Source organism: Spermophilus citellus (assembly GCF_964194105.1).
Source record: "Spermophilus citellus genome assembly, chromosome: 4".
In the NCBI taxonomy this organism is placed as follows: domain Eukaryota; kingdom Metazoa; phylum Chordata; class Mammalia; order Rodentia; family Sciuridae; genus Spermophilus; species Spermophilus citellus.
This window is the reverse complement of record NC_138185.1, coordinates 106,233,063-106,253,106: the sequence shown is the minus strand read 5'-3', so window position 1 is coordinate 106,253,106 and position 20,044 is coordinate 106,233,063. Positions and strand designations below refer to the sequence as shown.

The following is a 20,044-nucleotide window of genomic DNA, read 5'->3' as shown; positions in this document are numbered from 1 at the left end:
TTTTTTTTTTTGAGACACGGCCTCACTAAATCGCCGAGGATGGCTTTGAGCTTGTAATCCTCCTGTCTCAGCCTCCAGAGTAACTGAGTCACTTCAATTTCTTGAATCCATAACTGAATGAATGAGACAGAATGGATGAATTAAAGACAAGTGGAACTAGACTCTAAGTGCCTAGCAGGAACCTGGACTGCTAGTGCTGCTGGTGCTCCCCAGTGTCCAGCAGAATCAGTGTCCAAAACGCTTGCCTCTTCTGAAGTCTCTACAAGACCATTTCTCTTTGCTGCTGCGATAAAGCACAAAACATCTGGTCCCAGCCGGCCGCAGCACAAAGCAACAGGGAACTTGGCTGCGTCCTAGGCTTGTTCCCGGTCTCTATAGATGTAGGGTTTTGCCGTCCCCTCCCCTCCAACCAGCCCCCAAGAAGTTGCCCAGAGCAGAGGTGTTCTAAGAAACTGGAGCACGCAGCGGACGGTATCCCAGGTCAGACGCCTGGGTCGCGCTGGCTGCTGCCGCGCAGGCGGTAGCCAGTCCAGAGAACAATCCCGGAGTCGCGCCACGGCCCGGTGCGGACGCAGCCCTAGTGAGGGGTAGGAAGGAAAGGAGGCCCCTTCGGCGGGCGCGGCTCTCCAGGCACCCCACCCCGTCCCGGCTGGTTGCCACCCGGCGCTTTGCAAACTTTCGGAGTTTTCCTGCACTTGCGTCACGGAAAAGGCAGGAGGGTGACGGAGTCCGGGAGGCGAGGCGGCCGCGGCTGGCGAGCTCCCCCGCGCGGCGCTCAAGGCCCTGGGGCGAGAGGTCCTTCACCGCGCGGGCGGCTTGGCTGGGTGGCGGCTCGAAACCCACTAAGTCCGGGATCGTCCCCGCTGTCTCGCCTCCTGGACAGAGCGCGAGGGCCACAAGGAAAGAGGTGCGGAAGATTCGGCGGGGCCGGGTTCCAGCGCCCCTGGCCCACGGGAGGGCGGAGCCGGGCTGTCCCTGCCCAGGCGGGACGCGCGGAAGTGCGGTGGAGTTTGCCCAATTCCCCAGCCTGCTTTTCCTCTCTCCCTCCCTCCCTCACCCCACCCCTCACCTCCCCTTCGGCTATTCCCTCCTTCCTTGGGACGCAACCTCCCGGAATCGCCTTTTTGTTTTGTTTTGTTTTGGAGCTGGCTTCTCGCCGGCGCCTTGGAGGGGCTGCGAGTGCGGGAGAAGTGCAAGCGGGGGCCCCGCAGGGCAGAGCAGAGGACGGACGGACGGACAAATCACCAGCCTGGCCATCTACTCACCGGAGCTCCCTCTGCAAACCACTGTTGAGTGTTTGGGGGCACGCGAGGAGTGGGGGACGGGGGTCTTGAATCCCGGGCTCCCGGACGGATTTCCGCTAGGCTACCTCGGGACTGGGGTCCTTGGACTCAGATCGGGGTCAGCTTCAGGCGCAGAAACAGCTGAGGAATTAGGCAAACAAAAGAGGACACTGAGCGACCGGCCAGAAGTCGCCTGAGCGACCCGTCGCGCCCCCTCCTTCCCCAGGGTGGGGGCTGGCCACTTGAGGGGCGACAAGTGGGGACCGGAGCCGGCGGGGTTCGGCCAAGCCGCCAGGGTCGTGGAGTTGGAGGCCTGTTGTGCAAGCCTCGGCCCTTGTTTTCCCGGCCTGGCTCGTTGTGAGGCCGGACACATCCACCCTTGGACTCGATTCAGGAGGCTGCTGCTTTTCTCCTTGCCCCTCTTGGATTTTCTGGATTTTTGAAAACCCAGTGGCCTAGGAGGAGGAGGAGGAGGAAGGAGGAAGGGGCAGATCTGCAGAGGAATGTGAGAGCCTCCCAAAGCCGGAGCAGCCAGAAGCAGCCCAGAGCCAGAGGGATTGCAGAGCCCTGCCCCCCGGTTCTGGGACTGTTGTTTCTGAGTGATTCTTGTCTATTTTAGAACATTGTTCCAGTGGAAAGTGTCGAATTCCTGCCCTCATAGAGCTGGTTTCTCCAGGTCATTTGACTTTTCTGCTTGTGGTGGAAAGCAGAGCCCCCCTCCAGGGGCTGCCAAGGGAGGGGAGGAAGACTAGGGACATGAGCCCTCCCTGTTCACAGGCATATGCCCAGAGACTTAATAGAGTAGTTTCTGGGCCATGGACATTATTCTGAAGAGAGGGAGGCTGGACAGAGTCTGTGGGTGCTGAGACCCCATTTTAGGGGCTGAGAGATTGAGCTCTGAGTGCATTCTTGTGCTCGGACTTGTGAGCATCCCTGTCTGGGCAGGACCATCTCCTTCTTTATCCAGCATGGCACTGAAAGGCAGAGCCCTGTATGACTTTCGCAGTGAGAACAAGGAGGAAATCAGCATCCAGCAGGATGAAGACCTGGTTATCTTTAGTGAGACCTCACTGGATGGCTGGCTACAGGGGCAGAATAGTCGTGGTGAGACAGGACTTTTCCCTGCCTCTTATGTGGAGATCATCCCTGCTGGCATCAGCCCCAACCATGCTGACAACTCTAGCAGCCCTGCAGATTTTTCAAGCACCCAGGTGAGCTTGTACAGCCCCAGTGTGGCCAGCCCAGCCAGAAGTGGTGTGGGCAGTGGCTTCCTCTTAAACCAGGGCAGCTTTGAGGATGATGATGATGATGATTGGGATGACTGGGATGATGGATGCACAGTGGTGGAGGAGCCTCGGGCTGGTGGGCTGGGTACCAACGGGCACCCCCCACTTAACCTCTCCTACCCGGGTGCCTACCCCAGCCAACACATGGCCTTCCGGCCCAAACCACCCCTGGAGCGGCAGGACAGCCTGGCATCTGCCAAGAGAGGCAGTGTGGTGGGACGCAACCTCAACCGTTTCTCCTGCTTTGTGCGCTCTGGAGTGGAGGCCTTCATCCTGGGGGATGTGCCCATGATGGCCAAGATCGCTGAGACATACTCTATTGAAATGGGCCCTCGTGGCCCCCAGTGGAAGGCCAACCCCCACCCATTTGCCTGCTCTGTGGAGGACCCCACGAAACAGACCAAGTTCAAAGGCATCAAAAGCTACATCTCCTACAAGCTCACACCCACCCATGCTGGCTCGCCAGTCTACCGGCGCTACAAACACTTTGATTGGCTCTATAACCGTCTACTTCACAAGTTCACTGTCATCTCGGTTCCCCACCTGCCTGAGAAGCAGGCTACAGGCCGCTTTGAGGAGGACTTCATTGAGAAGCGGAAACGGCGTCTTATCCTCTGGATGGACCACATGACCAGCCACCCGGTGCTCTCCCAGTACGAGGGCTTCCAGCATTTCCTCAGCTGCCTGGATGCCAAGCAGTGGAAGATGGGCAAACGCAGGGCAGAAAGGGACGAGATGGTGGGCGCCAGCTTCCTGCTTACCTTCCAGATCCCCACGGAGCACCAGGACCTGCAGGATGTGGAGGACCGTGTAGACACATTCAAGGCTTTCAGCAAGAAGATGGATGACAGTGTCCTGCAGCTCAGCACTGTGGCGTCAGAGCTGGTGCGGAAGCATGTGGGGGGCTTCCGCAAGGAATTCCAGAAGCTGGGCAGTGCCTTCCAGGCCATCAGCCATGCCTTCCAGATGGACCCCCCCTTTAGCTCTGAAGCCCTCAACAGTGCCATTTCTCACACTGGTCGGACCTACGAAGCCGTGGGTGAGATGTTCGCTGAGCAGCCCAAGAATGACCTCTTCCAGATGCTCGACACACTCTCTCTCTACCAGGGCCTGCTCTCCAACTTCCCAGACATTATCCACCTGCAGAAAGGTAAGACCCAATGCAGACAGGTGACTCTCCCTGAGTCTGGTGCTTTGCTGGAGCCTGGGGATGTAGGGATGGACTGGAGCAGCTCACCAAGTCTTTCTGTCTCGATCTCAATCATTCACTCAAAAAATGAGTTGAGTATGTACTATATGGCAGGTGCCCTCTACGTACAGGGATATTGTGGACAGGCCTGGTTCCTGTCCTCTCAGAGTTCTATGTTTAACTTCTTGTCAGTTCATTCATTTTCTCTTTGTCTCATTTATCTCATTATGCATGAAGCCTCAAGGTATCAGGCTGGGTTCTGGAAACACAGAGATGATCAGGCCCCAGGCCTTGCCCTTGAGGAGTCCAGGGGCTCAGGGGGACTCAGAACCAAACCTCATAACAAGAGCACAGTGTGCAGCTCTCTCCTTATCTCCTGTCTTCTCATAAGCTCAGAACCCACCTTTGCAGTTTTAGAGCCTTCTCATGTCTCCCCTCCACCCTATCTGAGAGCTCCCTATCTGTGCAGGAGGATCTCTGTCCTTATTTTGCAAATGAAAGAGCCTGTGTCCACAGCAGAGTGGTTGCACAGAGTCCATGGACCAGCTGGGACTGTCCTTTTTTCCTGCCACCTCCCCAAGGACACATTCATGTTGGCTGCCTCCCAGGTGCCCATGTTTTCAGTTCTCATGGCCCCCTCTCTGGGGGAGGGACAGGATGGGCCCCTGCCTGTTACTGCTGGGGATGTCAAGGAACTGCCAGGGAAATGACTCATCCTGGGTCACACAAGGGCTCTGGGCTGGGCTGGGGAGCAGAAACAGGGCCTGTGGTCCCCTCCTGAGAGCCAGCAAGGGTCAGGGCACTGCCCACATAGCCAGTCTAATCTAATCCCCCTTCCCAAGCCTGGCTTCTCTTCTAAGGAGTGAGTCAGGGGCTGACCCAGCAGGGGGAGGCTGGTGTTGGAGTCTTGGGATGATTGGGAGGGCACATGTCAGAAGAGAGGCGTGGTTCTCCCTGGGGCTGCTTGGTAACTCAGGAAGAACTTGTGCAGGGCGTGGGACTGGCCCCTGGACCCTAGGCCCTGAGATCAGGCCTGGCTTGGTGGGGAGTTTTACTCTGGGTGGGGCCCAGAGGCAGATGAGCCTGGGGGACCGCAAACCCCCCTTCGTCTTCAGTATCCAACAGAGTCTGGGGAAAGCCAGCAGCTCTCCTTATCAGCAGGACATTGACTGTCAGAACTTTAGTTCCCAGTATGCTTTGTCCCCTAACTTTCTCCTCCTCCTCCTCCTCCTCTCCCCACAACTCCACCTTCCTTCCTCCTTTCAGCTCCAGGAGATCCAAGGCCTGATTCTAGTCTGGCTTTTCCTAGTTTGCCTTGTGTCCCTGGGAAGTGTCTTTGCCTCTCTGGGCCTTAGTTTCCTATCCCTGAGAAAAGATGGGGTGGGGACAGTGAGATCTTAAGCCTTCAAGGGAGAGAACAGGAAGGGGTTCTGGGGAGGGTCTGGCCCAGAAGCAAAATGATGCCTTAGATCTGGCTGTATGCTCTGGGTCAGGGAAGGCCAAGGGAGGTAGCTGTGGCTGGGGGCCCAGTAGGGCAGGCGCCTTCCTGTGCAGAAGTGGAGCTGCACTCTGCACCAGGGCCTGGGAAAGCTGGTTCAACCAGCTCCTTGGCTCCTGTGTGGGCAGCAGGAGGCTGGGCACAATGATTAAACAGCTGCTCCCACGCAGTAAGTGACAGGGGACACTTGCCTAGGGCAGAACTAGAACAGGAGGGCAACCCCATGTCCAGGGCACCCATGGCTCCCAGGCTTGGATCAAAGCAGGTGGGGAGTGAAGCCAGATCAGACTTTTTGACTCCAGGAAGGGAGACAGAGCTGAGGGAAGCCATGTCTGATGTATGGCTGGAGGTATTTCTAAGAGTCAGGGGTCATCATCCTTTGGAGCAATTAGGCAACCTGAAGCAGAGACAGCCCACCTTCCCTCACCCAGACCCCCACCACACACACCCCGCCTCCCAGGGTAAGCTCTCCTGGACTTACTCTGAGTTTGGGGCTCTGGCCTGGGCTCTAGGGAGAGTCAAAGATTAGGGCTTGGAATTGGTTTAAGAGAAACCTGGGGGGCTGGGGCTTGGGCTCAGTGGTAGAGCACTTGCCTTCCAAGTGTGAGGCCCTGGGTTCCATCCTCAGCATCACATAAAAATAAACAAATAAAGATATTATGTCCAACTACAACTAAAAGAAAAGAGAGAGAGAGAGAGAGAGAGAGAGAGAGAGAGAGAGAGAGAGAAACCTGGGCAGGCTTTGGGGACAGCCTGAGGGGGTCCTATACTGGCCCTGTGGGTGGAGCTCTCCCTCAGGCAGAGCAGGACAATTGGGTCCTGGGTCCCTAGGATTCTATCTGTCCTGTTGGACATCTGAATGAATGATGAGTGTGTAGAAGAGACACACTGGAGGAGGCCCAGGTGAGGCGTCAGTCCAGGATTGGGGCAAACTTTGACTCTGAGGTGACCTTGGAAAGTTTCTTCCCTCAGTCTCCACATTAATAAAATGGGAGCTGAGCTGAGGTCCATTTACCGGGTCTGCCCATTGGGCCAGACTCTGGAGCCCAGTCCAGGGGTCTCCCATGGGAACAACCACCATATAATTAACATCAGAACTGGGGCAGTTTGGGGATGAAAGGGGGCCCTAGTTAGTAAAGGTTATCTTGGGACACAAGAAGAAATTGGCTGCCTGGGGCAAGCCAGGGCCTGTGGTCCCCTCCTGAGAGCCAGCAAGGGCAGGCTAAGTCCTGAGGCTCATCACAAGGCAGCAGTCTGGTGTGATCCCCCCATTTTCCAGATGAGGTACACTGAGGTGATTTGATAAGCAGAGCAGGCATTGGAGCCCAGGTGTCCAACTACAACTAACAGCCCAGGCTGTTTCCACTGCCAGACAGATGGAGGAAGCAGTTCTTAAGGGATGGACAGCTGAGAGAGATCAGCCAGAAGCGGAGAGGAAGGAAAGAGGTTTGGGTGGACTGGGCACTCCAGCATTAACTCAGTTGGCATCCTAAGTGCAGGACCACAGTGGAGGAGCTCATAGCATGGTCAGGACCATGTGACCTTTGCTCTTGCCTGGGAGATAGACAAGTAGGTGGGTTCTGCCTTTGTAGATTCTGAGCTATCATTTAATCCCTCTCTACCTCTCTTTCTTTTTTTTTTCTTTTTCTTTTTTTTTTTTTTTTTTTGGTGGTGCTGGGGATTGAACCCAGGGCCTTGTGCATGCAAGGCAAGCACTCTACCAACTGAGCCATATCCCCAGCCCCTTTCTTTTTTTTTTTTCCTTCTTGGTAATGGGGATTGAACCCAGGAGCATTTTATCAGCTACATCCCCAGCCCTTTTTATTTTTATTTTGAGACAGGTTCTAGCTAAGTTGTCAAGGCTTGCCTCAAACTTGTGATCCTCCTGCCTCAATCTCCAGAGTTGCTGGGATTATAGGTATGCACCAGTGCATCCAGCTTCTCCTAGGTTTTATAAACAGGATAGTGCTGCCATGAGCCACCAGTGGCTGCAGCTTTCTGTGAGTTCATGGATATGAAGGCAATTTTGCACACCACAGTGCACAGTATCCTGGGCTCTCGGTCATATCAGGCACTGTCCTCAGCACTTCACACATATGAGTTCAGTTAAACCTCAACTGAACTGTGTAGGGTGCATATAATCAGCGTCCCGTTTCACAGACGCGGAATCTGTAAAGTACTATACTGTTGTGAGCAGTTGTCAGCAGCATCACATCTAATATGACTTGTCCCATTTGACAGCAGGGAGACCAGCAGCCCAGGTGAGAGCAGTGGTTTGCTAAGGGGACACAGCTGGGACTAGGACTCAGAGACCTCTTTCCCCCAACTTGGGCAGGTGGAAACTACCTTCATGAGATTGAAGCAAGATGGTTTGAGGCTGGAGCTTAGGAAATAATTTTGGGGCCCTGGGACTGTGCAGCTGGTGGGCTTCAGCTCTCCCTTCCCATTCCTGGGTCCCAACATGCCAAGGCAGGAGACAACCCTAGAGGACTCCCAGGTCAAGTCCCAAATAGAATGTCGAGGGGATGCTGGACAGGCCTGGGTCCTGACTCCCAGCTTGTTGGGTGGAACCCCTTAGCCTTAGCTGATCCTGGCCCTAAAACTGAGTCAACAGGGTGAGAAAGTGACAGAGCAGGGTGGGGCCTCTGCCTGTCCCCACCCCTGCAGCCTTTGCCCCCGCCCCCTGACCCTAGCCTGCCTATGGATATCTAGCAATTGCAATAGGTTCATTCTTGCTCTTTGGGTCACAGTCTTCTCATCCACAAAAGGAACTTTTCCTTCCTCCAAGGTCATGGGCAAGAAAGCCCATGCATCTCCATTGCCCCTAAATTCTTGCAGGCAGGTGGAATCCAGGCGCCCAAGTCTCCCCTTCAGGTAAGTCCCTTTGGCTGAAGCTCACCTCCATTTTTTTTTGTCCTTCTATTTGTTTTCATCCTTCCTCCTTTCTCCATCCCTCCTTCCTTCTCTCCCCAACTCCTCTCTTCTTTTTCTCTTTCTTTCCTAGGGATTGAACTCAGGGGTACTTTGTTACTGAGCCACATCGTCAGCCCCTTCTTATTTTATTTTATTTTGAGATAGGGTCTCACTAAATTGCTGAGGCAGTCCTTGATTTTGCAGTCCTCCTCTCTCAACTCCCAAGTCACTGGGATTACAGGCATGAGCCACCACACTCAGCCCTATTTTCTGTCTTTCTTCTTATGGCTCTTCATACCCCCTGGGACCTTCTCAGATCCCTATGTCCATTGTCTGGGTCCAGCATAGGCTCCCTGCAGCAAAGATGGTGTCCACTTTCCAGCTGTGTAGGGCCAAGCACACCCCACTTATGGGGCAGAAAGGAGTCTGGGAACCCCTAGGTAAGTCCCTGTCCCTCAGGACCTTAGTTTCCTCTTATAGCAGTAGAGGGGTGAGGACTGGGCCTCAGGATGATCCCTATTCTGCTGCCCAGGGCTGGGCTGTTGGGATGAAACAGGGGGCAGGAAGTGGTTGAGGGAGAGTGACAGAAGGTGGAGTGGCCTGGGAAGTTAGGAGATAGGGACTACAGATTTCTTTTCAATGCTGTGTGAGTGGCTCTGGTGACTCTCAAGAGATATTTTCAGCATCTAGAGCCCTGGGCTTGGATGTAGTAAGTGCTCAGCAAATGCACTTTGAATGCATCTGACACCTTGAGTGAGAATAAAAATAATACCATCTAGAAGGTCCTCAAGAGTCCTCCTTAAAGGAGAAGCAGCAAAGCGTAGATAACGATCGTGCTATGTGTGTGCAGTGGCTGCCCTTGAGGACCCGGAGGGAGGGTGCTGTGTTCCCACCTCTGTTATCCTCTTTGCACAGTGGATTCTGTCTCAGTCCTGGAGGAGTGGGTGCTAGGCAAGGCAAACCACCTCCTCTTCCCAGTAACTGTCCCCACTGGCTTAAAGGCAGAATTAGTCAAGGACCTTATAATTCAGAACTGAAATTCATTAACCAGCACTTGTTGATTCATTCAGATTCTCCCATATTGGGTCTCCTGCTCAGGTTTATCCCCTATCCTCCATCTGCCACCTGATTATTACAATAGTCTCCTCTGTTTCCCAAGGGCTGGGGAGAGGAGTGGGCAAAGCCTCTTTGGAGGGGAGACATATCAGGTGTCTTTGAAGTACTGTTTTAGAATCAGCAGAATGATGGGCAGGATGGGGAGACAGGACAGATAAGATAGGGGAGGCATTCTGCTTGGAGGTACTGGAGAAGGCTCTGGTGTAGAAGTGGCATCTGATCTGGGCCTTGAATTATGGATAGGGATCCAGCAGGCAGAGGTATGAAGGAGCTGGGAGGGTTTAATGAACATGGGGTCAGTTTGGAATGAACACAGAGACTGACTCCCAGAAGCCTCCTGGGCCAGGGGAACAGATGTGGACCTTGATCTGTAGGCAGTGGGAGGAGCCAAGGAAGGTACCCAGCTTGGGGGGTATTTTGGGGTACTACAGGACAGACAAGCTGGATCAAGGGTGGGTCTGCTGTAGCAGCCCAGGGACAGGATCAGTCTGTTCAGCAGACCTGTATCAGAATCTGCTGTGGGCCAGGCCTGGTTCTGGGAATTAGGGAACAGAAGCTAAGACAGGTCCTGAACTGATCTAGCCACCTCTGCCCAGGGTAGGTGGGCAGAGAAGTTACAGGGTGTAATAACTGGGGTAGGGAAAAGCCAGGGAGCTTGGTGTCACCAGGAGGGCCTGTGGAGGCCAAAGGGCACAGAGAAGGTTTGCTGGTGGAGCTGGGACCTGGGCTGAATTAGGAGTCAGTGTGAGATGGTCAGGCCTGTGATCGGGAGGGTCAGGGATTTCCCAGTCCTGGAAATTGATCCATTAGCGGGGCTGTGACTGATTGGGACCAGCTGCTGTTGGTGCTGTAGGTTTGGAGAGAAGATGGTATGTCCCGGTTAGGAGGTGCTGAGGGAATTCCCTGATGGAAACAGCCAGGTGGCTGGGCTGTGGGTCTGGAGTCCAGGGGTAAGGACTGAATCAAGCTGATGAGGATGTTGTCTGCCTTTGATGGCGCTCAGGGAGCACACAGGGAGCAGAGAGAGGAGGCCCAAGCCCTAATGTGCTGGTCCTCTCTGCCCTGCCAGGTGCCTTTGCCAAGGTGAAAGAGAGCCAGCGCATGAGCGACGAGGGCCGCATGGCCCAAGATGAGGCAGATGGCATTCGAAGGCGCTGCCGTGTGGTGGGCTTTGCCCTGCAGGCCGAGATGAACCACTTCCACCAGCGCCGGGAGCTCGACTTCAAGCACATGATGCAGAACTACCTGCGCCAGCAGATCCTGTTCTACCAGCGGGTGGGCCAGCAGCTGGAGAAGACCCTGCGCATGTACGACCACCTCTGACCACATGCCCTGGGTCCCTCCCCACCCTAAGGCCTGGTCACTACCGTTTACCTCACTTCAGACCTCCCTGCACCAGCAATGGCTGTGGGGTCTTGGGGTGGGTGAGGTAAGCAGCCTCTTCATCCTCCCCAGAGAAGGGGTCTTGGAGAAGTCGCAGGTGCCCCTGGAATGTTTCCCCCCCTTTAAAGATGGGACTTGACAGGGGAAAGAATGGAGCTGGGTACCCTCCAGGCCAAAGCCTGGGCTGCTGGTCAGTCACTAAAGGCTAAGCCAGGATCCACTTCCTCTGGAGCCTGTAGCACACATTCATCTGGCCACCACCCCCGTTCATTCAGCAAATTACCAAGAGGCCCATGATGGCCCAGTGATGGCCCTGGATCAGACCTGGGCACACAAACTAGGACGAGTGTTCCCTGGAGGAGTCTCCATCCAAGGTGGGGATCAGACACAGAAATAGGCAAAGTCAATGTAATGTGACAGGTAGAAGCACACAGGAGAGACCACAGCATTTTGCTGGTCAGAGGAGACTCCATTGGTAGGTGACATTCCAGCAATGTCTTGAAGAATGACGAGGACCTACCAGACTGTAAACGGGGAGAAGGACATTTGTGGGAGAGGCCCAACATGGGCTTTTATTTCCCTTACTTTTCCTAAGCAAGTTTGATGCCCTCTTCATGGGGACCCTGGCCTATGGCAGAGGGAAGGCCTATGCTCATATGCCCCTGGATTTTCCTGCCCCATCCCATTGCCTGCAGGAGGGGCTGCAGGCCAACTCCCTCCTGCAGGCCTCTGACTCCCCACTCTGCTGAGCCCCAACTTTCTCTTGGCTAGAGGACCATGTAGCATCCTTTCCTGTCTGGACTACAGGTGCTGAGACAAGCCATGGACTCCCAGGCCCTGGTGGCACTTTCCCAAAGGAGAGTCTCAAAGTTCCTAGATATTTGATTTCACCAGCAGTAACTCTCTGTACCCCAAACAGGCTCAGATCTGAGGCTCCCAGGGTCTCTGTCCCCCGCCCCCAGCACTTTCTTCCTGAGTCCTTCACGTTGCACAGTAGGAAACCTAAGGGGAGAAAAGAAGAGGTTCCAGGCCCCTCTGCCCTTGGCCAGCCTCACTGTGAGGGAGTTCTTGCTCCTGGTCAGGTTGGGCTGTCTCCCACCTGTTTACATCCTGCAGGGGTGACTGCCCCCCACCAAGGCCAGGCTGGGGCCAGCAGCTGTCGGGTTAGCTGACCTTACCACTTCTGCCCACCCGGGAGCTCATGGTCTATAATGGTCTGCTATAGCTGCTGCTGCTTAAAATTTTTTTTTCTGTCTTTTTTCTCTTGATAAACTGTTACAATTAAGTTGAGAGAAGCATGACTTTTTCTGTTTGGATCCTAGAAGGAGGTGAGGGTTGGGGAAGGATAGAACCTGAATTGTCCCTGGGAACCACAGGACCAGATTTGGCACAGAATTTACTATAGAGTGTTGAAAGGGAGAGGGAGGACTTGGCTGGTGGGAGGAGCAAGAGATGGCCCTTACCCCCAGTTGGCCTCACTACCTTCTGGGACCTCACCCACCATCTAAGATAGCTGGGGTCCTGTGCAGGGGTTTGACTGTGCTATAAGCTCTGTGCTGAGGGTTGTAGGAGGAAGGCAGAGGAGGCCTTGCCCAGGATAGTCCCAGGTTGTTTCTGTCCCAAGGGAGCCATGTCCTGACCTTGCCTCTGGAAAGCCCCAGTCCAGGGGAAGGGAGGGAGACACTCAGAAACTGCGTCCCCCTCCAATCAGTCCTGGGTGCTCAACCTTGCAGTGGCTTCCATGTTGGAAACTGAATAGTGCCCACAGCTATGCCCTGGGGGCTCCCTGGTCAAGGTGGATTGGAATTATTCCTCCAGAGAGGAGAGAAACATGGCTCTTCTCCAGAGGCGTTGGGGACTTAGGTGGGGTAAGGTGGAGGACACACTTCCAGGGTTAGGGCCACCAGTAAGGCTTTGGCCAGGCCAGGGACTAGAGAGCTCATGGCAGGGAAATGGGGGAAGTGGCTCCACTCAGGGCAGGGCTCCCCATTCAGGGCAAAGTGTCCTTAGAGGAACTTCTGGAATGGGTCCCCCTGGCCTTGTATCAAAATTAGGTCAGATCTGGGACTTTCTGAGGAATTTTCCCCTCCCTGCCCTTCTTCCTTCATTTTCCATCCCATCTGAGGAACTTCCCACCCTTGACCTCTTCTCAGAAGCTTTGACCTCCATGTAGCCTTCTGCAGAGCAGGCTCTGAGCATTGGGAAGGGTCCCCTTCCTAAGCAGTGTGGAATGCTCCTCATCTTCCACAGTGCCTGGAAAGTCCCATTAATGCTTCCTGCCCTGGGAGAATAGTTGCCCTCTGTGTCTCTTGGTCGAGAGGGGACCACCTCCCACACCTACCATCCTCAGAGCAACTTCTCAAGAGGGGCTTGGACCTAGGAGAAGAACCAGAAGTGAAGACTTGGGGTGGGCCAGGCCTGCTCCAGGCGTCCTGAGGCCTCTGGGGGTGCAGGTGTGTGTGGGTGAGGCAGGGGATGTCACAGCCCTGCTCTGGTTTCTGTCAGTATGGGTCAGGGTGTTGGGGGGATTTGGGATTGTTCTGCACTAGCTGGAGCCCCTGACACCAGGGGGACTAGTTGGGGGGGCATGCTGGTGGTGGCAGGGCTTGCTGGCCTTAGTCACATGCCAGGCAGATGTTCCAGACTAAGCTGGGCCCAGCTGCCTTTAGTTTCCTCCCTCACTTTGAGGGGGGTGGAAAACAAGGCCTCTTTTTCTGTCTTGGGCAGCTACCAGGACCTGGAATGGGGGTGGGGGACCCCTGATCCCCAATCTTGGCCCAACCCAGGAGGAGTCTGCTTTGTGCCTTCATGTGGGGGATGGGGATGGAGGCAGACCTCAGATCCCATATCCTGTCACCTCCTGAAGACAGGAGGGCTGTGAGCCCCTGTGTCATGACCATGCCACTGACTGGAGCAGAGCCAGGCCTGGGAGAGCCAAGTGGCTCTGGCAGCCCCATGGCAGAGCCACATGGTCATCCACACATCCATGCAGTCACAGAGCCACTCAGTGGCAGACACACAGCCCAAAGCAGACACAGCTGCATGTGGTCACACCACCTGCCCACCATACCACACCTGGCCACAGACACGTGTGCCCGTTTGCTCCCGGAGTTGCCTCCCAGCCACACGTCCACACCTGCCACATGCTCATAGCCATGGCCTCACATGCAATTAACAGCATCTGTCTCCACCACTTTGTCACATGTAGCCACACCACAGTCCTGTGTGCATAGTCCTGTCCTTACACCGTGATACACATAAGTCACACGTGGACATAACAAAGGCGTAAAGGTGTCACACAAGCGTAGCTGTACTGGATGCATCTGTGCCACTTCTCATAACACCTAACCCAGCTCATCAGAGTTTCAAGAGAACTTTGAGGGACAAGCAGCCTTGAAGGGGGGTTGTCTCTGAGGAAGAATTAGAGGAAGTTACAAGTACCACGTTCTGCGCACACCCTGAGAGCTCTGGGTGTGTAGTTGGGATGAACAGGTGGCATCAAGTTCAACTCATTGCAGAGACAGTGACCCTGAGGCCTAATGAACTCTGGTAGCTGTCTACCTCATCCACCAGGGTGGGGGATGCTCCAGGCTCTGTGGCCTGGCCCTAACCACCCTGGGCCAACCTCACAGCCAGGCTGATCAGCAGGCTCCTGGCTGAACCCTCCTAACAAAATTCCAGCCATCTTCCATCTTTCCAACTCGAGCTGAGCTTAGTGTCCACGAGAGCAGGGGCCAGGATGCCGTGGGCAGGGCCTGTGCCTGGGCGGGAGGAACATTCCTGCGTCAAGTCCTCCCGAGCATGTGAGGACTGGGCCACCCCACCCTGCCCGCCTGCCTGCTGACTCAGGCCTCCAGGAGCCAAGCCCTCGAAGCTCCCCACCCACGCCAACCTGCTTCCCCACCAGTGGGGGCTGAGGCCAGAGGAGACGGTGAGTCCTGGCAAGAAGAGGGGGGGGGATCAAAATTCACCTCCCCCAGGCGTACCCCAGAGGGGCTGATTCTGACACCCAGCCGCGAGGTTCAGACCTTTCTCTTTTGGTTTGCTTTTATTAATCAAACCCCAAGCCCAAAGCGGTCCAGTTTGTATAAAAAGCAGCGTCTCATGTGGCGGTAGCATCCTGCATCCACACACCAGCCCAAGTCAGCACCTCCATTCCGTCTTACAGAGACAGACTTGGCAGAGGGGGGACGGGACCCTCCTAGGATCACACAGCAAGGCTCTGGAGGGCTGGTCTCAAACCCAGCTCTCTGGCTCTATTCCTTAAAGCTGCATTGACGAATTAATTGGCAGGTCCTCTGCTCTGGAGGTCGGAAAGATTGGGAGGCTGGAAAGATTGGGAGGCCAGTGAACCAACTGTTAAAGTGTGAAGGGGGGTTGGAGGGTAGGGCGAGTCTCAGCAGTCCCCAGGGAGAAAAGACTGAGGACAGCACTGCATGGTGACATCCACAGTGACTCAAAAGCTCCGTTTACAAAGAAACACGTGTGAGGAGCAGAACTTCATTTTTCTAGTCTGCCCTAAATTTCTCTTTTGCTCCCCACCCCACCTACACATGGTAGAAAAGTAATCTCAAATAATTTGGGGGAGTTTTGAAAGTGCAGAGCGAAATGGTAATAGGCTTTTCACATAATAATAATGATAATAATAATAATAATAATTATTATTATTATTATTTGGGGAGGCCTCCTTCCCTCCAGGTTACATGTAAGTTTCAGGGATGGCACGTGTGGAGACCTTAGGAAGGCCCCCTGATTTTGATTTTCAGAGGCTGAATCCTGCATATTCAAATCTGCCTTCACTCCACATGAAGGGGTTCAGTTTACCCCTCGACAATGTATTTTCTTGTAGATATTTAATTAAAATTTATTGATTTTGATTTTGACTTTTTTTTTCCTTTTTTCTTTTCTTTTCCACCCTACCCTCCACCCGCAGCTGCAAACGTTATAGGCTGATTCTTGCAGAGCTAGACCTTGGCACTGGCCCTGTGATGTGTCCTGGGCTCTCTGATCATCTTCCCTCTTGGCAAAGGTCCCTTCTGTGGCCTGTGGTCCCCTCTGTGGCTTGTGGTCATGATTCCACAGCTGCCACCTCACAAGTGCAGGGAGCTCTGGGCTGCTTAGACACCCTGGGCATCCTCTTGCCATCTGGCATCTGGCTGCATCTTAGGGGTTCTACCTGGGGAAGGGGTATAAGTCCTGGACCTCCCGACCTCTCTGGGGTTCCTCTGCTCCCCCATTGCAGCCCCTGGTGGACACTGGTTAGGCCTGGGCCACCTGTGCTGAGAGGCAAATGGCCAATGTCTGGGGCAGGAGTTGGAAGATGGCTGGAGTGTGGAGGCCCCTGGAGCCTCTTTTGGGCTGACCCAAACCCCCTTGCTGTCTTTTGGCAGGAGAGCCCTGGGTAGGGGTGGTATGAGGTTCCATCCATAGCCCTGCTCTCCCCCACTCCTTTGCCTCCACCATAGAGGCAGGACCACAGAGTGGCTGAGCCAAGTGCAAATCCTCCCATGCGCACTTGCTGCAGGGGTGTTCTTAACCGCTAATGCTTCCTTTTGCCCATTTGTATCATGGAGGTCCACGTGGTTGTTGGGAGGGTTCCATGAATGAAAAGCAACAGCTGGGTAGTGCCCACATAGTAAGTGCTCAGCGAGGAGTGGCTGGGATTATCAGCCTCGCCCAGAGCTAGAGCAAGTTCAACTCATTGCAGAGGCAAGAATCTGGCACCCCTGGAAAGCCACAGATGGTGGATGGGGGGCTGGGCTGGGGCCAAGTCCTCATCCGCCCCCAGACCTTGAGCTCTGCCCCATGTTGTCACAGTCTCCATGGGAAACAATCTCCTGGCTGTCATGGGATTCATTGGTCTGGGCGGAAGGGCCCATAGGGCTGCTGACTGTTACATATCACTACCGCATGCCCAGGAATTAAGAGATCCAGGCTCACAACCCAGGCCTTCCATTAAAGGAGTCACCAGGTAATCTAAGGCAAGGTCACACCGCTCAGCCTCAGTTCCCCCAACACCACTCCAGTGATGGTGCTCATTTGTGACTAGGTTCATGAGTGTGAGCCCTTTCTTTGCCCCAGATGTTCAGCATTCTCAAAGCCAGAGAGGTGTGCTGGGCCTTGGGCAAAGGGCCTACCATGAGTTATCTCATCGCCCACGACGTCTGGAAAGTAAGAATGCCTCTGGCTAACATTCTCCAGCAGACAGTGGCTCAGAGGCCCTGAGTCAGGCGAGCGTGTTAGATTGAGCAGCTGCCCTGGGCAGGCCCAAGCTGAGATCTGCCTGCACCAGAGCCATGCCCTTTCCAAGGCTGGTGGAACCAGGCAAGAGTAGGGCCACTGTCCTGTCTCAGAGTGAAAGCAGGGGTGCTGGGAATAGAGAAGAATGGGGAAGGAGAGGGGCAGGTGGCCACAGGACAGGTGGGGGTGGGTGGCAGGTATTGGGTGGAGATGGCTATGCCCTCCTGTCAATAGGTGGAAGGGAGAGCTTGGCCTGCAGAGAATGCTGAGCAAATATTTGTTGAATAATCATTTTCTTTCTTTCTTTTTTATTTTTGGTACTGGGGATGGAACCCAGGAGGATTTTACCACTGAGCTACCTCCCCAGTCTTTTAAAATCTTTTAAAAATTTAAGATAAGTTCACAGTAAATTGCTGAGGGTCTTGCTGTGTTGCCAAAGCTGACCTTGAACTTGCAATCCCCCTGCTTCAGCCTCTGGAGCTGCTGGGATTACAGGTATGTACCACCATGTCAGGCTGAGTGATAATTTTCTGTAGGGTCTCAGACAGAGGTGTGGGAGCAAACTCTAGGGGGGACTGGACAGAGGAGGACAGGAACAGTGAACGGGGGCAGGAATAGGACTCTAGTCTCTATGAAGAATTGTTAGGAGCATCTTTTCTCCAAGGGCCAAGACAGGGGGGCAATGAGAACCCTTAGGAAATGCTGATGGGAGTCTAGTGGGTGCTGGGGCTGAGCCAGGGAGGGGGGAAGGCCTCTGCCTCTGGGACTTCCATGGAGTAAGGGGCAGGCAGAGGTGCGGTGATGGGGTCTGTGTTTGTGCCTCATACCTGGAGTATGTGTATCCTGTGTGGTTGCTGTCCATGTGTCCACCTGTGTGTATTTCCCTGCAGTGACACTTGGTGCCTGTTGTCATTTGACAGCACGAGATATCCTTGTGTTTTCCAGCTTGGAAAAGCAACACCTCTCAGCCTGGCCCAGCGTTGGAATCATGCTTAGTTTTTTTTCTTTTTCTCCTACTCCTCACCACATTCATAAGCAAAGCTTGTTAGCATCTCAAAAGAGATCCCAAGCCAGGTGCACACCTGTGATCTCAGTAACTCGGGTGGCTGAGGCAGGAGGATCACAAGTTCGAGGCCAGCCTCAGCAACTTACTGAGGTCCTAAGCAACTAAGCAAAACCCTGTCTCAAAATAAAAAATAAAAAGGGGCTGGGGGTGTAGCTCAGTGGTGGAGTGTCCCTGGGTTCAATCCCTGGCTAGAGAGAGAAGCTGGGGGAGAGAGAGAGAGATCCCAAATCTGACCCTTTCACCACTGGTGCACAAGCTGTCACTGTGCTTGCCTGGTCTAGTGCAGAAGCCCCTAAACTGCTCTCTGCTCTTTCCCATCCCCTGGTGGTCCAGTAGGACCTTTTGTTTGGGTATTCGGGATTGAACTCAGGGGACTACACCATTGAGCTACATCCTCAGTCCTTTTTTTTTTTTTTAATGTTTTGAGACATGGTCTCACTAAATTGATGGCCTCAAATTTGCCATCCTCCTGTCTCCGTCTTCTGATTAGCTGGAATCATGGGTGTGTGCCACTGTGTCTGGTCAGTGTGGTCTTTTAAAATCATATTCTATGGGGCTGGGGTTGTGGCTCAGTGGTTAAGCACTTGCCTTGCATGCATGAGGCACTGGGTTCTATCCTCAGCACCACATAACCAACCAACCAAACAAGCAAACAAATAAAATAAAGATATTGTGTCCATCTACAACTAAAAAATATTTTTAAAAAATCGTATTCTAAATCAGACTGTGTTTCTCCATACTTAGGATGGGGTCTTTCAAACTCCAGACTCCTCCCTCAGCCCACAAGGCCCTGATCTGATCTCACCTTGGACCCCTCTCCTCTTTGGTTTTGGAACTCCAGACAGGCTTGTCTGCTTGCCGTTTCCTCTGCCATGTTTGCTGACATCTGAAGACCTTAGCATTTGCTGTTCCCTCTGTCTGGAATGTCCTTCCTCTCAGGGAGCATGTAATTTGCAACTCAGTTAATTCAGGTCTCTGCTTAAATGTCACTTGGAGAAGTCTCCCTTGACCATGCTATCTAAGGAGCCTTCCCAGTCCCTCTGTCCCTTTTTTTTTTTTTAAGAGAGAGTGTGTGTGTGAGAGAGAGAGAGAGAGAGAGAGAGAGAGAGAATTTTTAATATTTATTTTTTAGTTCTCGGCGGACACAACATCTTTGTTTGTATGTGGTGCTGAGGATCGAACCCGGGCCGCACGCATGCCAGGCGAGCGCGCTACCGCTTGAGCCACATCCCCAGCCCCTATCCCTCTGTCCCTTTACCTTGCTTTATTTTTATTCATTTCACTTATTACCAACTGCCAATTATAAACATGTGTGTATTTTAATTTTTTTTTTAGTTGTAGATGGACACAGTACCTTCATTTTATTTATTTATTTTTATGTGGTGCTGAGGATCAAACCCAGTTCCTCACACTTGCTAGGCAAGCACTTGACCAACTGAGCTACAACCCCAGCCCCACATGTTTGTATTTTAAACATCTTACTATGGAAAGTTTCAAACAGACATAAAGATAGAGAAACATATACAGGTCTTTGTGTGCCCATTCCTCAGTTCCAATGATAATCAATACTGAGCTGATATTTTATTCCCCCATATCCCTTGTTTTCCAGAAAACTGCAGACATCACCTAATGTCATCTGCATATACTTCAGTACAAAGATTATTATTATTATTTTTCTTTTTTGGTACTAGGTGTTGAACCCAGGGGCACTTAACCATTGAGCTACATCCCCAGCCCTTTTTATTTTTTATTATGAGACAGGATCTTACTAATTTGCTTGGGGCCTTGCTAAGTTCCTGAGGCTGGCCTCAAACTTGCATTCCTCCTGCCCCAGCCTCCCAAGCATACAAAGGTGATTGTTTTAGATGTGTTTCTGGAGAGCAGCCATCAGGGAAGCTGGCGTTTGTGTCTTGCTCACTGCTGTGTCCCCCGGGCCTGGATCATAGCAGGTGACTCCAGGAGTGTGTGGCTCTATCTGCAGTCTCCAGGGAGGGTGTGTGTGCAGGTCTGGTTTGCATGCTTGCTGCGGGGTCCGTGAGTCTGCACATACTGTGTGCTCAGCTGCGCGTG

The 20,044-nt window shown here is 53.5% G+C and overlaps 1 protein-coding gene across 1 annotated transcript; it reads left to right on the top strand.

Annotated features, from left to right (window-relative positions):
- The first annotated feature begins 2,248 nt into the window (after positions 1 to 2,248).
- Positions 2,249 to 15,481, top strand: SNX33 (sorting nexin 33). Its single transcript, XM_081293579.1, has 2 exons — positions 2,249 to 3,719; positions 10,355 to 15,481. The coding sequence occupies exons 1-2, from the start codon at positions 2,252 to 2,254 to the stop codon at positions 10,606 to 10,608; spliced, it is 1,722 nt and encodes a 573-aa protein (XP_081149705.1). The 5' UTR covers positions 2,249 to 2,251; the 3' UTR covers positions 10,609 to 15,481.
- Positions 15,482 to 20,044: the final 4,563 nt, after the last annotated feature.

Excerpts from the sequence above, each read along its gene's own strand:
- SNX33 (XM_081293579.1), top strand. The coding sequence starts at position 2,252 with ATGGCACTGAAAGGCAGAGCCCTGTATGACTTTCGCAGTGAGAACAAG. Across the intron at positions 3,720-10,354 it reads CATTATCCACCTGCAGAAAG|GTGCCTTTGCCAAGGTGAAA; the intron begins GTAAGACCCAAT and ends CTGCCCTGCCAG.